Consider the following 14,518-nt stretch of genomic DNA (forward strand, 5'->3'; position numbering starts at 1 on the left):
TTGCTTTAGTAAAATTAATTAATAAATAAGAAAATATATTTATATAAAAATCGTATAATGCTCACCACCGTTCGATTCTCCATTTTCATCGTTGTTTTCGTCATCATTATTGTAGCGGTTGTTTCCACCAAAACGGCCTAAAATAAACGAAAAAGAAATTAATTAATTAATTAATATACAAATAAGTAAATAAAATAAAGTAGTATTACATCCATATTGTTTTTTTAATTATTAATTAATAAAATTTAGTTTTATTATTTTTTTAATATTAATAATTTTTTGTAAATTGCTTTAATTAGATCAGTAGCTGTGTACGCAATGTCACGTCTGGTGGCCCATCCAAAACCACCACAATTACATACTGAGATTGTGCAGAATAAATAGAACGGCTCTTATTTATATGATCGAGACGATGAGGAAAACGACCACCGACGCCCTAGAGTATTGATGGGTATATGGCAAAGATATACCTCTCGAGCTAAGAGGAACATAAAGTTTCTATAGAAATAAAATTTGAACAAAATTTTCTATAGAAATAAAATTTTGACAAAATTTTCTATAGAAAATAAAATTTTGACAAAATTTTCGATATAAATAAAATTTTGACAAAAATTTCTATAGAAATCAAATTTTGACAAAATTTTCTATAGTAACAAATTTAAGACAAAATTTTCTATAGAAATAGATTTAAGACAAAATTTTCAATAGAAATAAAATGTTGACAAAATTTGCTATAAAAGTAAATTTTTGACAAAATTTTCTATAGAAGTCAAATGTTGACAAAATTTTCTATAGTAATAAATTTAAGACAAAATTTTCTATAGAAATAAAATTTTTACAAAAATTTCTATAGAAATAAAATTTTGACAAAATTATCTATAGAAATAAGATGGTTTGGTCAAGTCGGGTGGGGCCGACTATATTATACGCCGCACCACTTTGTAGATCTAAATTTTCGATACCATATCACATCCGTCAAATGTTTTGGGGGCTATATACAAAGGTTTGTCCCAAGTACATACATTTAAATATCACTTGATCTGGACATAATTTGATAGACTTCTACAAAATCTATAGACTCAAAATTTGAGTCGGCTAATGCACTAGGGTGGAACACTAGGATGGGAAACATTTAAATCTGAAGCAATTTTAAGAAAACTTCCCAAAAGTTTATTTATGATTTATCGCTCGATATATATGCATTAGAAGTTTAGGAAAATTAGTCATTTTTACAACTTTTCGACTAAGCAGTGGCGATTTTACAAGGAAAATGTTTTTGTCGAAATCAGAAAAACATATATATGGGATCTATATCTAAATCTTAACCGATTTCAACCAAATTTGACACGCATAGCTACAATTCGAATTCTACTCCCTGTGCAAAATTTCAACTAAATCGGAGTTAAAAATTGGCCTCTGTGGTCATATAAGTGTAAATCGGGCGAAAACTATCTATGGGAGATATATCTAAATCGGAACCGATTTCAATATGAGTGTAAATCGGGCGAAAGTTATATATGGGAGCTATATCTAAATCGGAACCGATTTCAATAAAATTTGGCACACTACACTACTAATTGTACTCCTAGTGCAAAATTTCAACCAAATTGGGGTAAAACTCTGGCTTCTGGGACCGTATTAAGTCCATATCGGGCGAAAGATATAGATGGGAGCTATATCTAAATCTAAACCGATTTCAATAAAATTTGGCACATTTGACTATAGTACTAATTTTTCTTCTTGTGCAAAATTTTAAGCAAATTAGGGCTTCTGGGGCCATATAAGTCTATATCGGGCGAAATATATAATTGTCTTTGGAAATAAAATTTTCTATAGAAATAAAATTTTGACCAAATTGTATATTTTGACAAAATTTTCTATAGAAATAAAATTTTGGTCCATGCTTTGGAATAGCCTTCTTGACTTCTTGGGATTCAAGACAATTTTTATCCGGTTTGTCTGATATTCAAAATCTAGAGCAATTTTATTTCCATAAACAAGTGTGCCTAAGATTGTGTGTCCACGTTTTGGTATTACCAGCCCTCATATACATCGATCTCCCGATTTGTCCCCATATGGACCGATCACCCGAGTTGACTTCCTCATCATCTATATTTTCCGATTTGTCGGGAATTCAAAATATTTTTATAATCCGTTACGAAGAAGAGTTTTTTTCAATGAAATTACAATTTTAGTTGAACAATTGCAATATTTTTGCCTGTGTATAGAAGCTTCTATGTAGTGTTGTACAATGTACTCCCTTGCAAAATTCCTTAAATTATTCTCTCATCACGCCGTAGTCCGATTAGTGGCCTCATGCCAAAGTCGATTATTCGGCCGAGTTCTACTGCAAATGTTCATGGAATATACGCCTCAGGCTGGAGAGCCATCGTAGTGCAATGGTTAGCTTGTCTTTCTGTCTTAAAAACAAAGGATCTTGATTTGAAGTCCAGTTTCGGCAGATCCCATAGGCATCATATTCTTCTGTTGCCTACGACATTCTATATTTATGGTATATATTTTCCAAATCAGTGATATACGCAGATGAGTTCTTACGAAATAACTTCACAACAGTAAAAAATTTCTTAGAAAAAAAGAGTAAATTGTAATGTAGCTATTAGGCTCCAAAACAAATGCCGTCGTGGAATAGAGTTTTTTTTTTGTATTTGGATATTCTATGTACTCCTTAAAGCCTTTTTTAAACCTGTAGAACGATAATTCATAATCTGATGTACTGAACAGATTTCGCAAATTCCACACAAAAATTCCCAAATTTGCCGAAATTCACCAAAAAATTTCCAAGTCCCCCATCCACAAAAAAATATCCCCGATACTGGCAACACTGATCACACCACTAAGAATTTTGTGAAGAAGTCCCCCAATGTTGACTCCTATTTGCCCCGAATTAGATTACTCAAATATCTACACAGAAAAAATATCACCAAAATATTTCCGATTAAAAAGTTAATTGAAGTTGAAATTTTTTCAATTAATAAATTAATTGGTACAATTAACTTTTTAATCAAGATAGACACATTAAGTTAATTTAGTCAATGATTGAACATTTTAAAATTTTTAATTAAAAAGTTAATTGATACAATTAACTTTTAATCAAATTCGGAAGACTAAGTCAGTTATAAAAGTGATTAAATTTTTGATTAATTTTTTTTCAAACAATCAATTGTTAATCCAACTAAAAATTCTAAGCCAATTCAGAATGTAATTGAAAATAGTTACCTTTGATTACCCGAGTAAAAATTGAGAGATCTAATTTGATACAATTAGATATGAGTAGATCCGAAAAATGGTAAGATCTAATCATATCTAGTTACTATGAAAGCAGATCTGCTCAGATCTCAATATTGGCCTAGATCTAATGTCTTAGATATAATTACATCTATCCCTATATATGGTTCGATCTGATGTTAGATATCGTCATATGCGGAATTATATATAATTATATCTAATTCTATCTCATCATATCTGGGTAAATCCGCATAGATCTAAAGTGGACAATTTTGAGATCTAATTATATCTGATTAGATCCTCCAATTTTTACACGGGTAATTACTAAATTAATTGAGTTTTGCAATCAACATCAATTAAGTTTTTAATTGAATCAATTAAAAACTTAATTGAAATTTGGTAATGAAATCAATTAATTTTTTTATCAAGAATTTTTTCTATGCCCAATTAAAACTGTGATTGATACTATCATTTTCGTGATTGAAGACATTTCAATTAAAAAATTAATTCAATTAAAATTAATTAAAAAAGACCAGTGATGTACACTAATTTGGGGGCAATATTTAGGTTAAGGAATAGACAATTTTGTCCAAATTTTATTTCTATAAAAAAAATTTTACAAAATTTTACTTCAGAAAAGGTTGTCCAAATTTTATTTCTATAGAAAATTTTGTCAAAATTTTATTTCTATAGAAAATTTTGTTAAAATTTTATTTCTATAGAAAATTTTGTCAAAATTTTATTTCTATTGAAAATTTTGTCAACATTTTATTTCTATAGAACATTTTGTCAAAATTGTATTTCTATAGAAAATTTTGTCAAAATTTTATTTCTATAGAAAATTTTTTGCCAAAATTTTATTTCTATATAAAATTTTGTCAAAAATTTATTTCTATAGAATATTTTTTGTCAAAATTATATTTCTATTGAAAATGTTGTCAAAATTTTATTTCTATAGAAAATTTTGTCAAAATTTTACTTCTATAGAATTTTTTTGTCAAAATGTTATTTCTATTGAAAATTTTGTCAAAATTATATTTCTACTGAAAATGTTGTCAAAATTTTATTTCTATAGAAAATTTTGTCAAAATTTTACTTCTATAGAAAATTTTTTGTCAAAATGTTATTTCTATTGAAAATTTCGTCAAAATTTTATTTCTATTGAAAATTTGGTCTTACATTTATTACTATAGGACATTTTGTCAAAATTTTATTTCTACAGAAAATGTTGTCAAAATATTATTTCTATAGAAAATTTTGTCAAAATTTTACTTCTATACAAATTTTTTTGTCAAAATTTTATTTCTATTGAAAATTTTGTCAAAATTTTATTTCTATTGAAAATTTTGTCAAAATTTTATTTCTATAGAAAATTTTGTAAAAACTTTATTTCTATAGAAAATTTTGTCAAAATTTTACTTCTATAGAAAATTTTGTCAAAATTTTATCCCTATAGACAATTTTGTCAAAATTTTATTTCTATAGAAAATTTTGTCAAAATTTTATTTCTATAGAAAATGTTGTCAAAATTTTATTTCTATAGAAAATTTTGTAAAAACTTTATTTCTATAGAAAATTTTGTCAAAATTTTATTTTCATTCGTTTTGTTTGTTATTGTTGGCTTCTCTTCAATCGTTATTGTTGTTTTTTTGTTTTTTGATCTCAGCTTAAAGCCATGCATTGACTAAACTACAAGTGTAGCTTAACCAACAGAGGAAAAGTATGCTTGTCAAATTTATTTGGGCAAAGCCCTATAGACTGCAAGATGGTTGGATGTACAGCTGTTTCGGAATTACCACATTCCTCATCAGCATCCTCTACTTGCAGCAAAACTATCAACCAATTATCAGAATAAATTCGGGTAATTCACTCAACCCAACGTGAACTACACTTGAACCTCCCGAAAAATTTATTCTGATAATTGGTTGATAGTTTTGCTGCAAGTAGAGGATGCTGATGAGGAATGTGGTAATTCCGAAACAGCTGTACATCCAACCATCTTGCAGTCTATAGGGCTTTGCCCAAATAAATTTGACAAGCATACTTTTCCTCTGTTGGTTAAGCTACACTTGTAGTTTAGTCAATGCATGGCTTTAAGCTGAGATCAAAAAACAAAAAAACAACAATAACGATTGAAGAGAAGCCAACAATAACAAACAAAACGAATGAAGATAGAGGAAGCACGCTCAAAAACAAACCCAGCCAAATACATACAAATCGATGATTTGAGTTTGGCAAAGGAAAAGAGATATGCTGGCAAATTTGTTTAGGCAGTAGCCGACTATCAAACCTTTTTCGGGAGGTTCAAGTGTAGTTCACGTTGGGTTGAGTGAATTACCAGAATTTATTCTGATAATTGGTTGATAGTTTTGCTGCAAGTAGAGGATGCTGATGAGGAATGTGGTAAGTCCGAAACAGCTGTACATCCAACCATCTTGCAGTCTATAGGGCTTTGCCCAAATAAATTTGACAAGCATACTTTTCCTCTGTTGGTTAAGCTACACTTGTAGTTTAGTCAATGCATGGCTTTAAGCTGAGATCAAAAAACAAAAAAAAAACAATAACGATTAAAGAGAAGCCAACAATAACAAACAAAACGAATGAAGATAGAGGAAGCACACTCAAAAACAAACCCAGCCAAATACATACAAATCGATGATTTGAGTTTGGCAAAGGAAAAGAGATATGCTGGCAAATTTGTTTAGGCAGTAGCCGACTATCAAACCCTTTTTCGGGAGGTTCAAGTGTAGTTCACGTTGGGTTGAGTGAATTACCCGAATTTATTCTGATAATTGGTTGATAGTTTTGCTGCAAGTAGAGGATGCTGATGAGGAATGTGGTAATTCCGAAACAGCTGTACATCCAACCATCTTGCAGTCTATAGGGCTTTGCCCAAATAAATTTGACAAGCATACTTTTCCTCTGTTGGTTAAGCTACACTTGTAGTTTAGTCAATGCATGGCTTTAAGCTGAGATCAAAAAACAAAAAAACAACAAAATTTTATTTCTATAGAAAATTTTGTCAATATTTTATTTCTATAAAAAATTTTGTCAAAATTTTATTTATATAGAAAATTTCGTCAAAATTTTATTTATATAGAAAATTTTATCAAAATTTTATTTCTATAGAAAATTTTGTAAAAATTTTATTTCTATAGGAAATTTTATCAAAATTTTACTTCTATAGAAAATTTGTTGTCAAAATTATATTTCTATTGAAAATTTTGTCAAAATTTTATTTCTATAGAAAATTTTGTCAAAATTTTACTTCTATAGAAATTTTTTTGTCAAAATTTTATTTCTATAGAAAATTTTGTCAAAATTTATTTCTATAGAAAATGTTGTCAAAGTTTTATTTCTATAGAAAATAATTTTGTCAAAATTTTATTTCTACAGAAAATAATTTTGTCAAAATTATATTTCTATAGAAAATAATGTTTTAAAAAATTTATTTCTATAGAAAATAATTTGTTAAAAAATTTATTTCTATAGAAAATTTTGTCAAAATTTTATTTCTATAGAAAATTTTGTAATATCCAAAACGTAGCCATTTGACTTTTGAAACATATAAAAACCTAAGTCTAAAATAATTACCTCCTCCACGACCGCCACCACGTCCTCTACCGCCACCACCAAAGCCATTGCGACGATTGTTATAACCATTATCATTGTTATCACCATCATCTTCATTTTGATAAGCATCATCATTGACTTTGTACTTTTCATTGGAATCAAAGCCTTTGCCAGAAATCACCTAGAGAATGTTAATAAAAAAAAAAAAAGAGTTCCACAATTACACAAATTCTAGCGATTTTTCAAATCTTCAAAGATTTACAACTTACCTCAGTATCATTATCACCCCAATCAGACATTTTCCTTGGATTTCTTTCTTTGGTTGTAGTAGAAGAAACTTGAGATGATTTTCTGAAATTACATGATGAAAGTTGAGTTTTCATTATAGACCATTTGTCATCGCCAGAGAATAGTTGATTAATTTGTTGCACATATTCCATATCAATATTTTTTTGGAAGCAATAAGTAGAAATTTTTAATTCGGTAGCAATGTGGATAGTTTGTTATTAATAGGTTCACTGTCAAATATAAACTATGAGAAGTTCAGTGTGTTTTGAGCTCATGAGAACACAAAACAAAGAATGCCGCGTTTTTGGGTGCTAATCCAATGCAATTTTGCTGTCCAATCATTGCGGGGAATTTTGTTTTTTTTTTTTTTGTTTCTTTTTTTAAGGGTTCGTAAACAAAACATATGATTTTAGTTTGTTTTTATGCTGGGTTTTTCATCATCTTGGGATGGGGATTTTATGCCATATTTGACCAGATCTGATTATGTGATTTGCAATGCAACAAGAATGATTAGCCCAGCAATGGAGGGAAAATGAATGAGATATGAAAATTATCGCAGGTACTTGAAGGATTCAGAGTGTTTTTAAAAACAATGCACATAAATCATGCACATGAAGAAAATTTTTTATAGAAATAAAATTTGGACAAAATTTTCTATAGAAATTAAATGTTGACAAAATTTCCTTAGAGAAATACAATTTTAACATTTTCTATAGAAATAATTTTTTGACAAAATTTTCTATAGAAATAAAATTTTGACCAAATTTTCTTAGAAATAAAATTTTGACAAAATTTCCTTAGAGAAGTAAACTTTTGACAAAATTTTCTATAGAAATAAAATTAAAAAAAAAAAATCTATAGAAGTAAAATTTTGACAAAATTCTCTATAGAAATAAAATTTAAAAAATTCTATAGAAGTAAAATTTTGACAAAATTTCCTTAGAGAAGTAAAAAAGAATGATTAGCCCAGCAATGGAGGGAAAATGACAAAGATATGAAAATTATCGCAGGTACTTAAAGGATTAAAGTAGTTTTAAAAACAATCATAAATCAGGCACGTGAAGAAATAGAAATAAATTTTTTTCAAAAATTTCTATCTAAATGAAATTTTGACAAAATTTTTTATAGAAATTAAATTTTGACAAAATTTCTTTAGAGAAATACAATTTTAACAAAATTTTCTATAGAAATAAAATTTTGACAAATGTTTGGACACAATTTTCTATAGCAACAAAATGTTGACAGAATTTTCTAAAGCAACAAAATTTATACAAAATTTTCGGAGCAACTGCAGTTTATGGGCCCCTCACCGATTTGATTGAAATTAATATATGTTATGTAACTTAGTGTGCTGATTCTAACAAGGTAAAATTTTTGTCCCGGAAATACCCGGGTCTTGAGATATAGCCTTCCAAAGGGTCAGCAAAAAATTGATATATCTCCTTTTTTTTTTTTGGTCCAATCTAACCAAACTTGGTGTCATATGAAAGCTTAATTTATGCACTTTTATACGCAAAATATATTTTTTAAATATTTAATTTAGTTTGGGAGATATAAATAAAAATAAGAAATTTTTACCCTAATTTTTTGTTATTTTCTTTATATCTCAAAAAGTCTTCGATTACACCCTATTTTTTTTATACGCAGTTTGAAAGCCTAAACTCTGGCCTTTCGTTTGATATATAACATATCTTTATAGGTCCACTCTTAACAAAGTTATTGAGCTTTTATTCTGAGTAGGAACAAAAAAAAATGATTATTACTGAAATATTTACCCTTTGGACTCTGTCCATAGGAGAAAGTCGTAAACCCCGGCCGAAGGCCGGCTACTTTTCCCCCCTTGGGATTGCGTTAGCCCATTTTGGACTCTATCCATAGGAGAAAGTCTTAAACTCCGGCCGAGTCCAAAGTTGGCTAACGCAATCCCAAGGGGGGAAAAGTAGCCGGCCTTCGGCCGGGGTTTAAGACTTTCTCCTATGGACAGAGTCCAAAGTGGGCTAACGCAATCCCAAGGGGGGAAAAGTAGCCGGCCTTCGGCCGGGGTTTACGATTTTCTCCTATGGACAGAGTCCAAAGTGGGCTAACGCAATCTTAAAGGGGGAAAAGTAGCCGGCCTTCGGCCGGGGTTTAGGACTTTCTCCTATGGACAGAGTCCAAAGTGGGCTAACGCAATCCCAAGGGGGGAAAAGTAGACGGCCTTCGGCCGGGGTTTAAGACTTTCTTCTATGGACAGAGTCCAAAGTGGGCTAACGCAATCTTAAAGGGGGAAAGGTAGCCGGCCTTCGGCCGGAGTTTAAGACTTTCTCCTATGGATAGAGTCCAAAGTGGGCTAACGCAATCCCAAGGGGGGAAAAGTAGCCGGCCTTCGGCCGGGGTTTAAGGCTTTCTCCTATGGATAGAGTCCAAAGGGTAAATATTTCAGTAATAATCTTTTTTTTTGTTCCTACTCAGAATAAAAGCTCAATAACTTTGTTAAGAGTGGACCTATAAAGATATGTTATACATCAAACAAAAGGCCAGAGTTTAGGCTTTCAAACTGCGTATAAAAAAAACCTGCGTGTAATCGAAGACTTTTTGAGATATAACGAAAATAACAAAAAATTAGGGTAAAAATTTCTTATTTTTATTTATATCTCCCAAACTAAAATAAATATTTAAAAAATATATTTTGCGTATAAAAGTGCGTAAAATAAGCTAGATTGGACCAAAAACAAAGGAGATATATCCAGTTTTTATTGACCCTTTGGAGGGCCATATCTCAAGACCCGGGTATTTCCGGGACAAAAATTGTACCTTGTTAGAATCAGCACACTAAGTTACATAACATATATTAATTTCAAGCAAATCGGTGAGGGGCCCATAAACTGCAGTTTAGCCAAATTTTCTATAGAAATAAAATTTTGACAAAATTTTCAATAGAAATAAAATTTTGACAAAATTTTCTATAGAAATAAAATTTTGACAAAATTTTCTATAGAAATAAAATGTTAACAAAATTTTCTATATAAATAAAATTTTGACAAAATTTTCTATAGAAATAAAATTTTGACAAAATTTTCTATAGAAATAAAATTTTGACAAAATTTTCTATAGAAAAAAAATTTTGACAAAATTTTCTATAGAAATAAAATTTTGACAAAATTTTCTATAGAAATAAAATTTTGACAAGATTTTATATAGAAATAAAATTTTGACAAAATTTTCTATAGAAATAAAATTTTGACAAAATTTTCTATAGAAATAAAATTTGTACAAAATTTTCTATAGAAATAAAATTTTGAGAAAATTTTCTATAGAAATAAAATTGACAAAATTTTCTATAGATATAAAATTTTGACAAAATTTTCTATAGAAATAAATTTTTTACAAAATTTTCTATAGCCACAAAATTTTCTATAGAAATAAAATTTTCACAAAATTTCCTTAGAGAAGTAAAATGCTGACAAAATTTAGAGAAATAAAAATTTCACAAAATTTCCTTAGAGAAATTAAATTTTGACCAAATGTTCTATAGAAATAAAATTTTGAGAAAATTTTCTATAGAAATAAATTTGACAAAATTTTCTATAGATATAAAATTTTGACAAAATTTTCTATAGAAATAAATTTTTTACAATATTTTCTATAGCCACAAAATTTTCTATAGAAATAAAATTTTCACAAAATTTCCTTAGACAAATAAAATTTTGACAAATCTTCCCTTGGGAAATAAAATTTTTACAAAATTTTTTATAGAAATAAAATTTTGATAAAATTGTAGAGAAATAAAATTTTGACAAAATTTTCTATAGAAATAAAATTAAAAAAATCTATAGAAGTAAAATTTTGACAAAATTTCCTTAGAGAAGTAAAAAAGAATGATTAGCCCAAAGATGAAAATTATCGCAAATACTTAAAGGATTAAAGTGGTTTTAAAAACAATCATAAATCAGGCACGTGAAGAAATAGAAATAAAATTTTGACAAAATTTTCTATAGAAATAAAATTTTGACAAAATTTTGACAAAATGTTCTATAGCAACAAAATTTTGACAAAATTTTCTATAGAAATAAAATTTTGACAAAATTTTCAATAGTAACAAAATTTTGACAAAATTTTCTATAGAAATAATAATTATAATGCCAATTATACTCTACGGTTTAGAGGTGTACTCTGGTTGTACTGGCAAGCTAATGAGGACACTAAGGCTTACATTCAACCGGGTTATTCGGTATATATACTCGTTGAGAGTACGTAGCCATATATCTACGTATGTAGACAGATTCTTAGGCTGTCAATTTTCAGATTTAGTTAATTTTAGAAATGTAATTTTCTTTTATAAGACTTATAAAATGCAAACACCTTCAATCCTCGTAAATTTATTTAAATTTAGCAAATCCAAGAGGAATCCACAACTCTTATATCCGAAATTGTGTGGTACTGTGAGCCAATCTTTTGGGGTGAGGACTGCTCGTATATACAACACTTTGCCTGTTTCGTTTCGTTCTCAATGTCATATAATAATTTTAGATGCAAACTTTTGAAATTTTTTCAGTCATAGACATGACCTTAATTTATGCCTATTTTTACTCAATAGAAGTTGAGTAACTTATAGTATTACTTAAAATAATTCTCACTTTTTTCTCTATTCGCTCACATTTTTTTTATTAAAAAAAAAAAAAAATGGTGTATGCGAATACAGTTAGTGCTTTTTTTTCTATTCCTATGCCCTCTCTTTTTGTTTTTAAACAGCGTTAAGAAATGGATTGGAAAACATTAAAAATTAAAAAAGAAATAAAAAAAAAAAAAAATAAAAATAAAAAAAAAAAATAAAAAATAAAAAAAAAGTATATTATAAAAATAAAAAAAAAAATAGAATAATAATAAATAAATAAAGTAAGGTTTTATTAGAGCTAAATATTATTAGAGCTTAATTATTAGAACTAAATATTTATAATACAAATTAAATACGTAAATTGCAAAAAAAAAACAATAAAAATCACATTTTGTTGTAATGATATTTTAGTAGTAATAAGTTCTTTGTTATCCATTGTTTAGAAGTTTTTCTCACTTTGCTTTCTAAATCACCAAAATAGTTTTTTATTTCATTTTTTTTCTAATTAAAAAAAAGTGTATCTTTATTTATTCTTTGTTCTTATCCTTTATAATTTATTACTGTTAGTTTTTATTCCAATTTTTATTTTGTTATTTTTGTCAAATTTTTAGATATTTAAAGTTAATTTTGTAGTCTTTTTTATAACCATTTTATATTGGCCTAAAGGCTTGGTTATTTTCACAATAAATATTAAAAAAAAAAAAAAAATTACAAAATTTCCTTAAGAAATACAATTTTCACAAAATTTCCTTAGAGAAATAAAATTTTGACAACATTTTCTATAGTAACAAAATTTTGACGAAATTTTCTATAGAAATAAAATGTTGACATTTTCTATAGAATATAGAATTAAAATTTTGATAAAATTTCCTTATAGAAATAAAATGTTGACAGAATATTCTATAGAATTAAAATTTTGATAAAATTTCCTAAGAGAAATAAAATTTTGACAAAATTTACTATAGAAAAAAAATTGCAAAAATTTTCTATAGAAATAAAATTTTGACAAAATTTTTCTAGAGAAATAAAATTTTGCCAAATTTTCTAGAACAATAAAATTTTGGTAAAATTTCTAGGGCAATACAATTTTGATAAAAAAAAAAAGATTTTTTAAATTTGGTAGAATTTTCCTCAAATTTTGGTAGATTCTATTTGGCACGTGTGGCAACCGTGGTCGTAGCACATCTCATTTTTCTTATAAGAAATATATCGGCAATGGGAATGTCGTCTTAGATGAGTGTCCTGGTATTTTACGAGACTTTCTTCAATGCGTTTGTTTTTATCTTCTTATACGAATAATATTAGTGAGTATGCGAACGATATTTCTGACTATTACAACCACGTACATTTTCATTTTTGGAGTACCTCAAACTTTGTGTGTATCAAATTATTTCTTATCGGTTTTTTTCAATAAACGTTTTTCTTATATGAAAAATTTTTACCGTTAAAATGGATTGGTGGTTTTTTCCTGGTATGCATTTTTTCTTATATAAGTTCTTATGCGAAGTTTATTTCTGACTCTGCGAACGATATTTCTGACCATTACAACAATGTACCTTTAATTTAGCTTTAGCAGCGCCTAAAGCTGAAGATCCCTTTTATCATTGAAATTAAAATAAAATCAGACGGCACTCATTGATATGAGTGCCTCTTATCCCATGAAATATTTCTTAGAACATTCAATCTTTGCATCATTTTGACAAATCGCATGACCTTGCCAGTTATAGACAAAATGAAAATAATTAAAAAAGACGATTATACTTTCAAAGACAAAGAAGGTACATGGGAGTCGGATTTCCACTTAGTTTGGAATAAAGAACACTGTGGGCGGATGCATCGACATGTTCGAATATATATATATAAAGTTGGTCAGTCAGTCGGAGAATATGAAGAGCGACGATCATCGGGATCTGTGGTGCAATCTCTGTTGGTGGAAAATGTTAGGACAAATCTCTTTCTCTAAAGCTACACGTGATGCCTGATAAAAACTCAGTCAAAGGGCTGTAGGAGGCATAGGTGCCTGCTGTCCAATCCCATAAAGTAAATATGGATCCAGATTTTACATTGCTGAACTATGCACAATCAGTCGGTGGAAGATCTTACCCTAACTTTGTAGCCCTTATGACCTATTCAAGATTTGCAAGAATTACTTCAGGAGACCCACGTGGTAATAGTTTTAACAAAGAAAAAATGTGTAAACTACCATTTAATGCTACTACTAAATTTCCAACATACAAACAAAACGGTATGTAGATATTTGTACCCGTTTAGATGTAGAAAAATCAAACCATGGATTTTTTTTCGTAAGGCAAAGAAACACGAGTTAGCGTTGGGTTTTCAAACCTGTGATATAGATGGTCAAATCACAACTAAATTTTATGAAAAAAACTAAAAATTTTGTTAAAAATGCTTTCTTTTCCAAACCAAATATGGTTTCATTGAATATATGGTCCTCGTTCCATCGTCCTTGGCAGAACAAAAGAACTAGTAGTACATAAATTTCCTTTGACGAAAAAATACGTTTTTGAATTCTACCAGATTTGATTAAAAAAAATACTTAAATACCTCAATAATCCCGGGTATATTTCCGAGTACCCTTTCCTTTAAAAATCGCTTCTTTGCTTCCAGTGGTGGGGGGCTGTTGCTGTATGGCAGCAAAAATTGTGGAGCCGACTCTAAGAAGGATATGACGTCTACTAATAGAACACTGAGGACAGTATAGAATTGTTGGTTTGATTGAGATGATAAAATCGTCCCCGGCGACTAATCGATTTTTTACAAGCGAAACCAAAATCGGATGATTGGCAAGACAGATAG

General features: G+C 28.5%; 1 protein-coding gene across 3 annotated transcripts in view; it reads right to left on the reverse strand.

Moving 5' to 3' along the window:
* Positions 1-14,518, reverse strand: part of vas (ATP-dependent RNA helicase vasa) — a 68,603-nt gene that overhangs the window by 19,984 nt on the left and 34,101 nt on the right. The window contains exons 1-4 of one of the 3 annotated variants that reach the window (XM_075293874.1): positions 14,267-14,425; positions 7,089-7,170; positions 6,853-7,000; positions 66-137 (exon numbers count right to left, since the gene is read on the reverse strand). In XM_075293874.1, the coding sequence (XP_075149989.1) occupies positions 66-137; positions 6,853-7,000; positions 7,089-7,118 (250 nt within the window). In that variant the 5' untranslated portion in view covers positions 7,119-7,170; positions 14,267-14,425. Of the gene's footprint in view, positions 1-65; positions 138-6,840; positions 7,001-7,088; positions 7,171-14,266; positions 14,426-14,518 lie in introns of those variants that run through there. The other 2 variants (XM_075293872.1, XM_075293873.1) reach the window with 2 other exon arrangements.

This window comes from Haematobia irritans, chromosome 2 (genome assembly GCF_050003625.1).
Source record: "Haematobia irritans isolate KBUSLIRL chromosome 2, ASM5000362v1, whole genome shotgun sequence".
Taxonomy (NCBI): Eukaryota; Metazoa; Arthropoda; class Insecta; order Diptera; family Muscidae; genus Haematobia; species Haematobia irritans.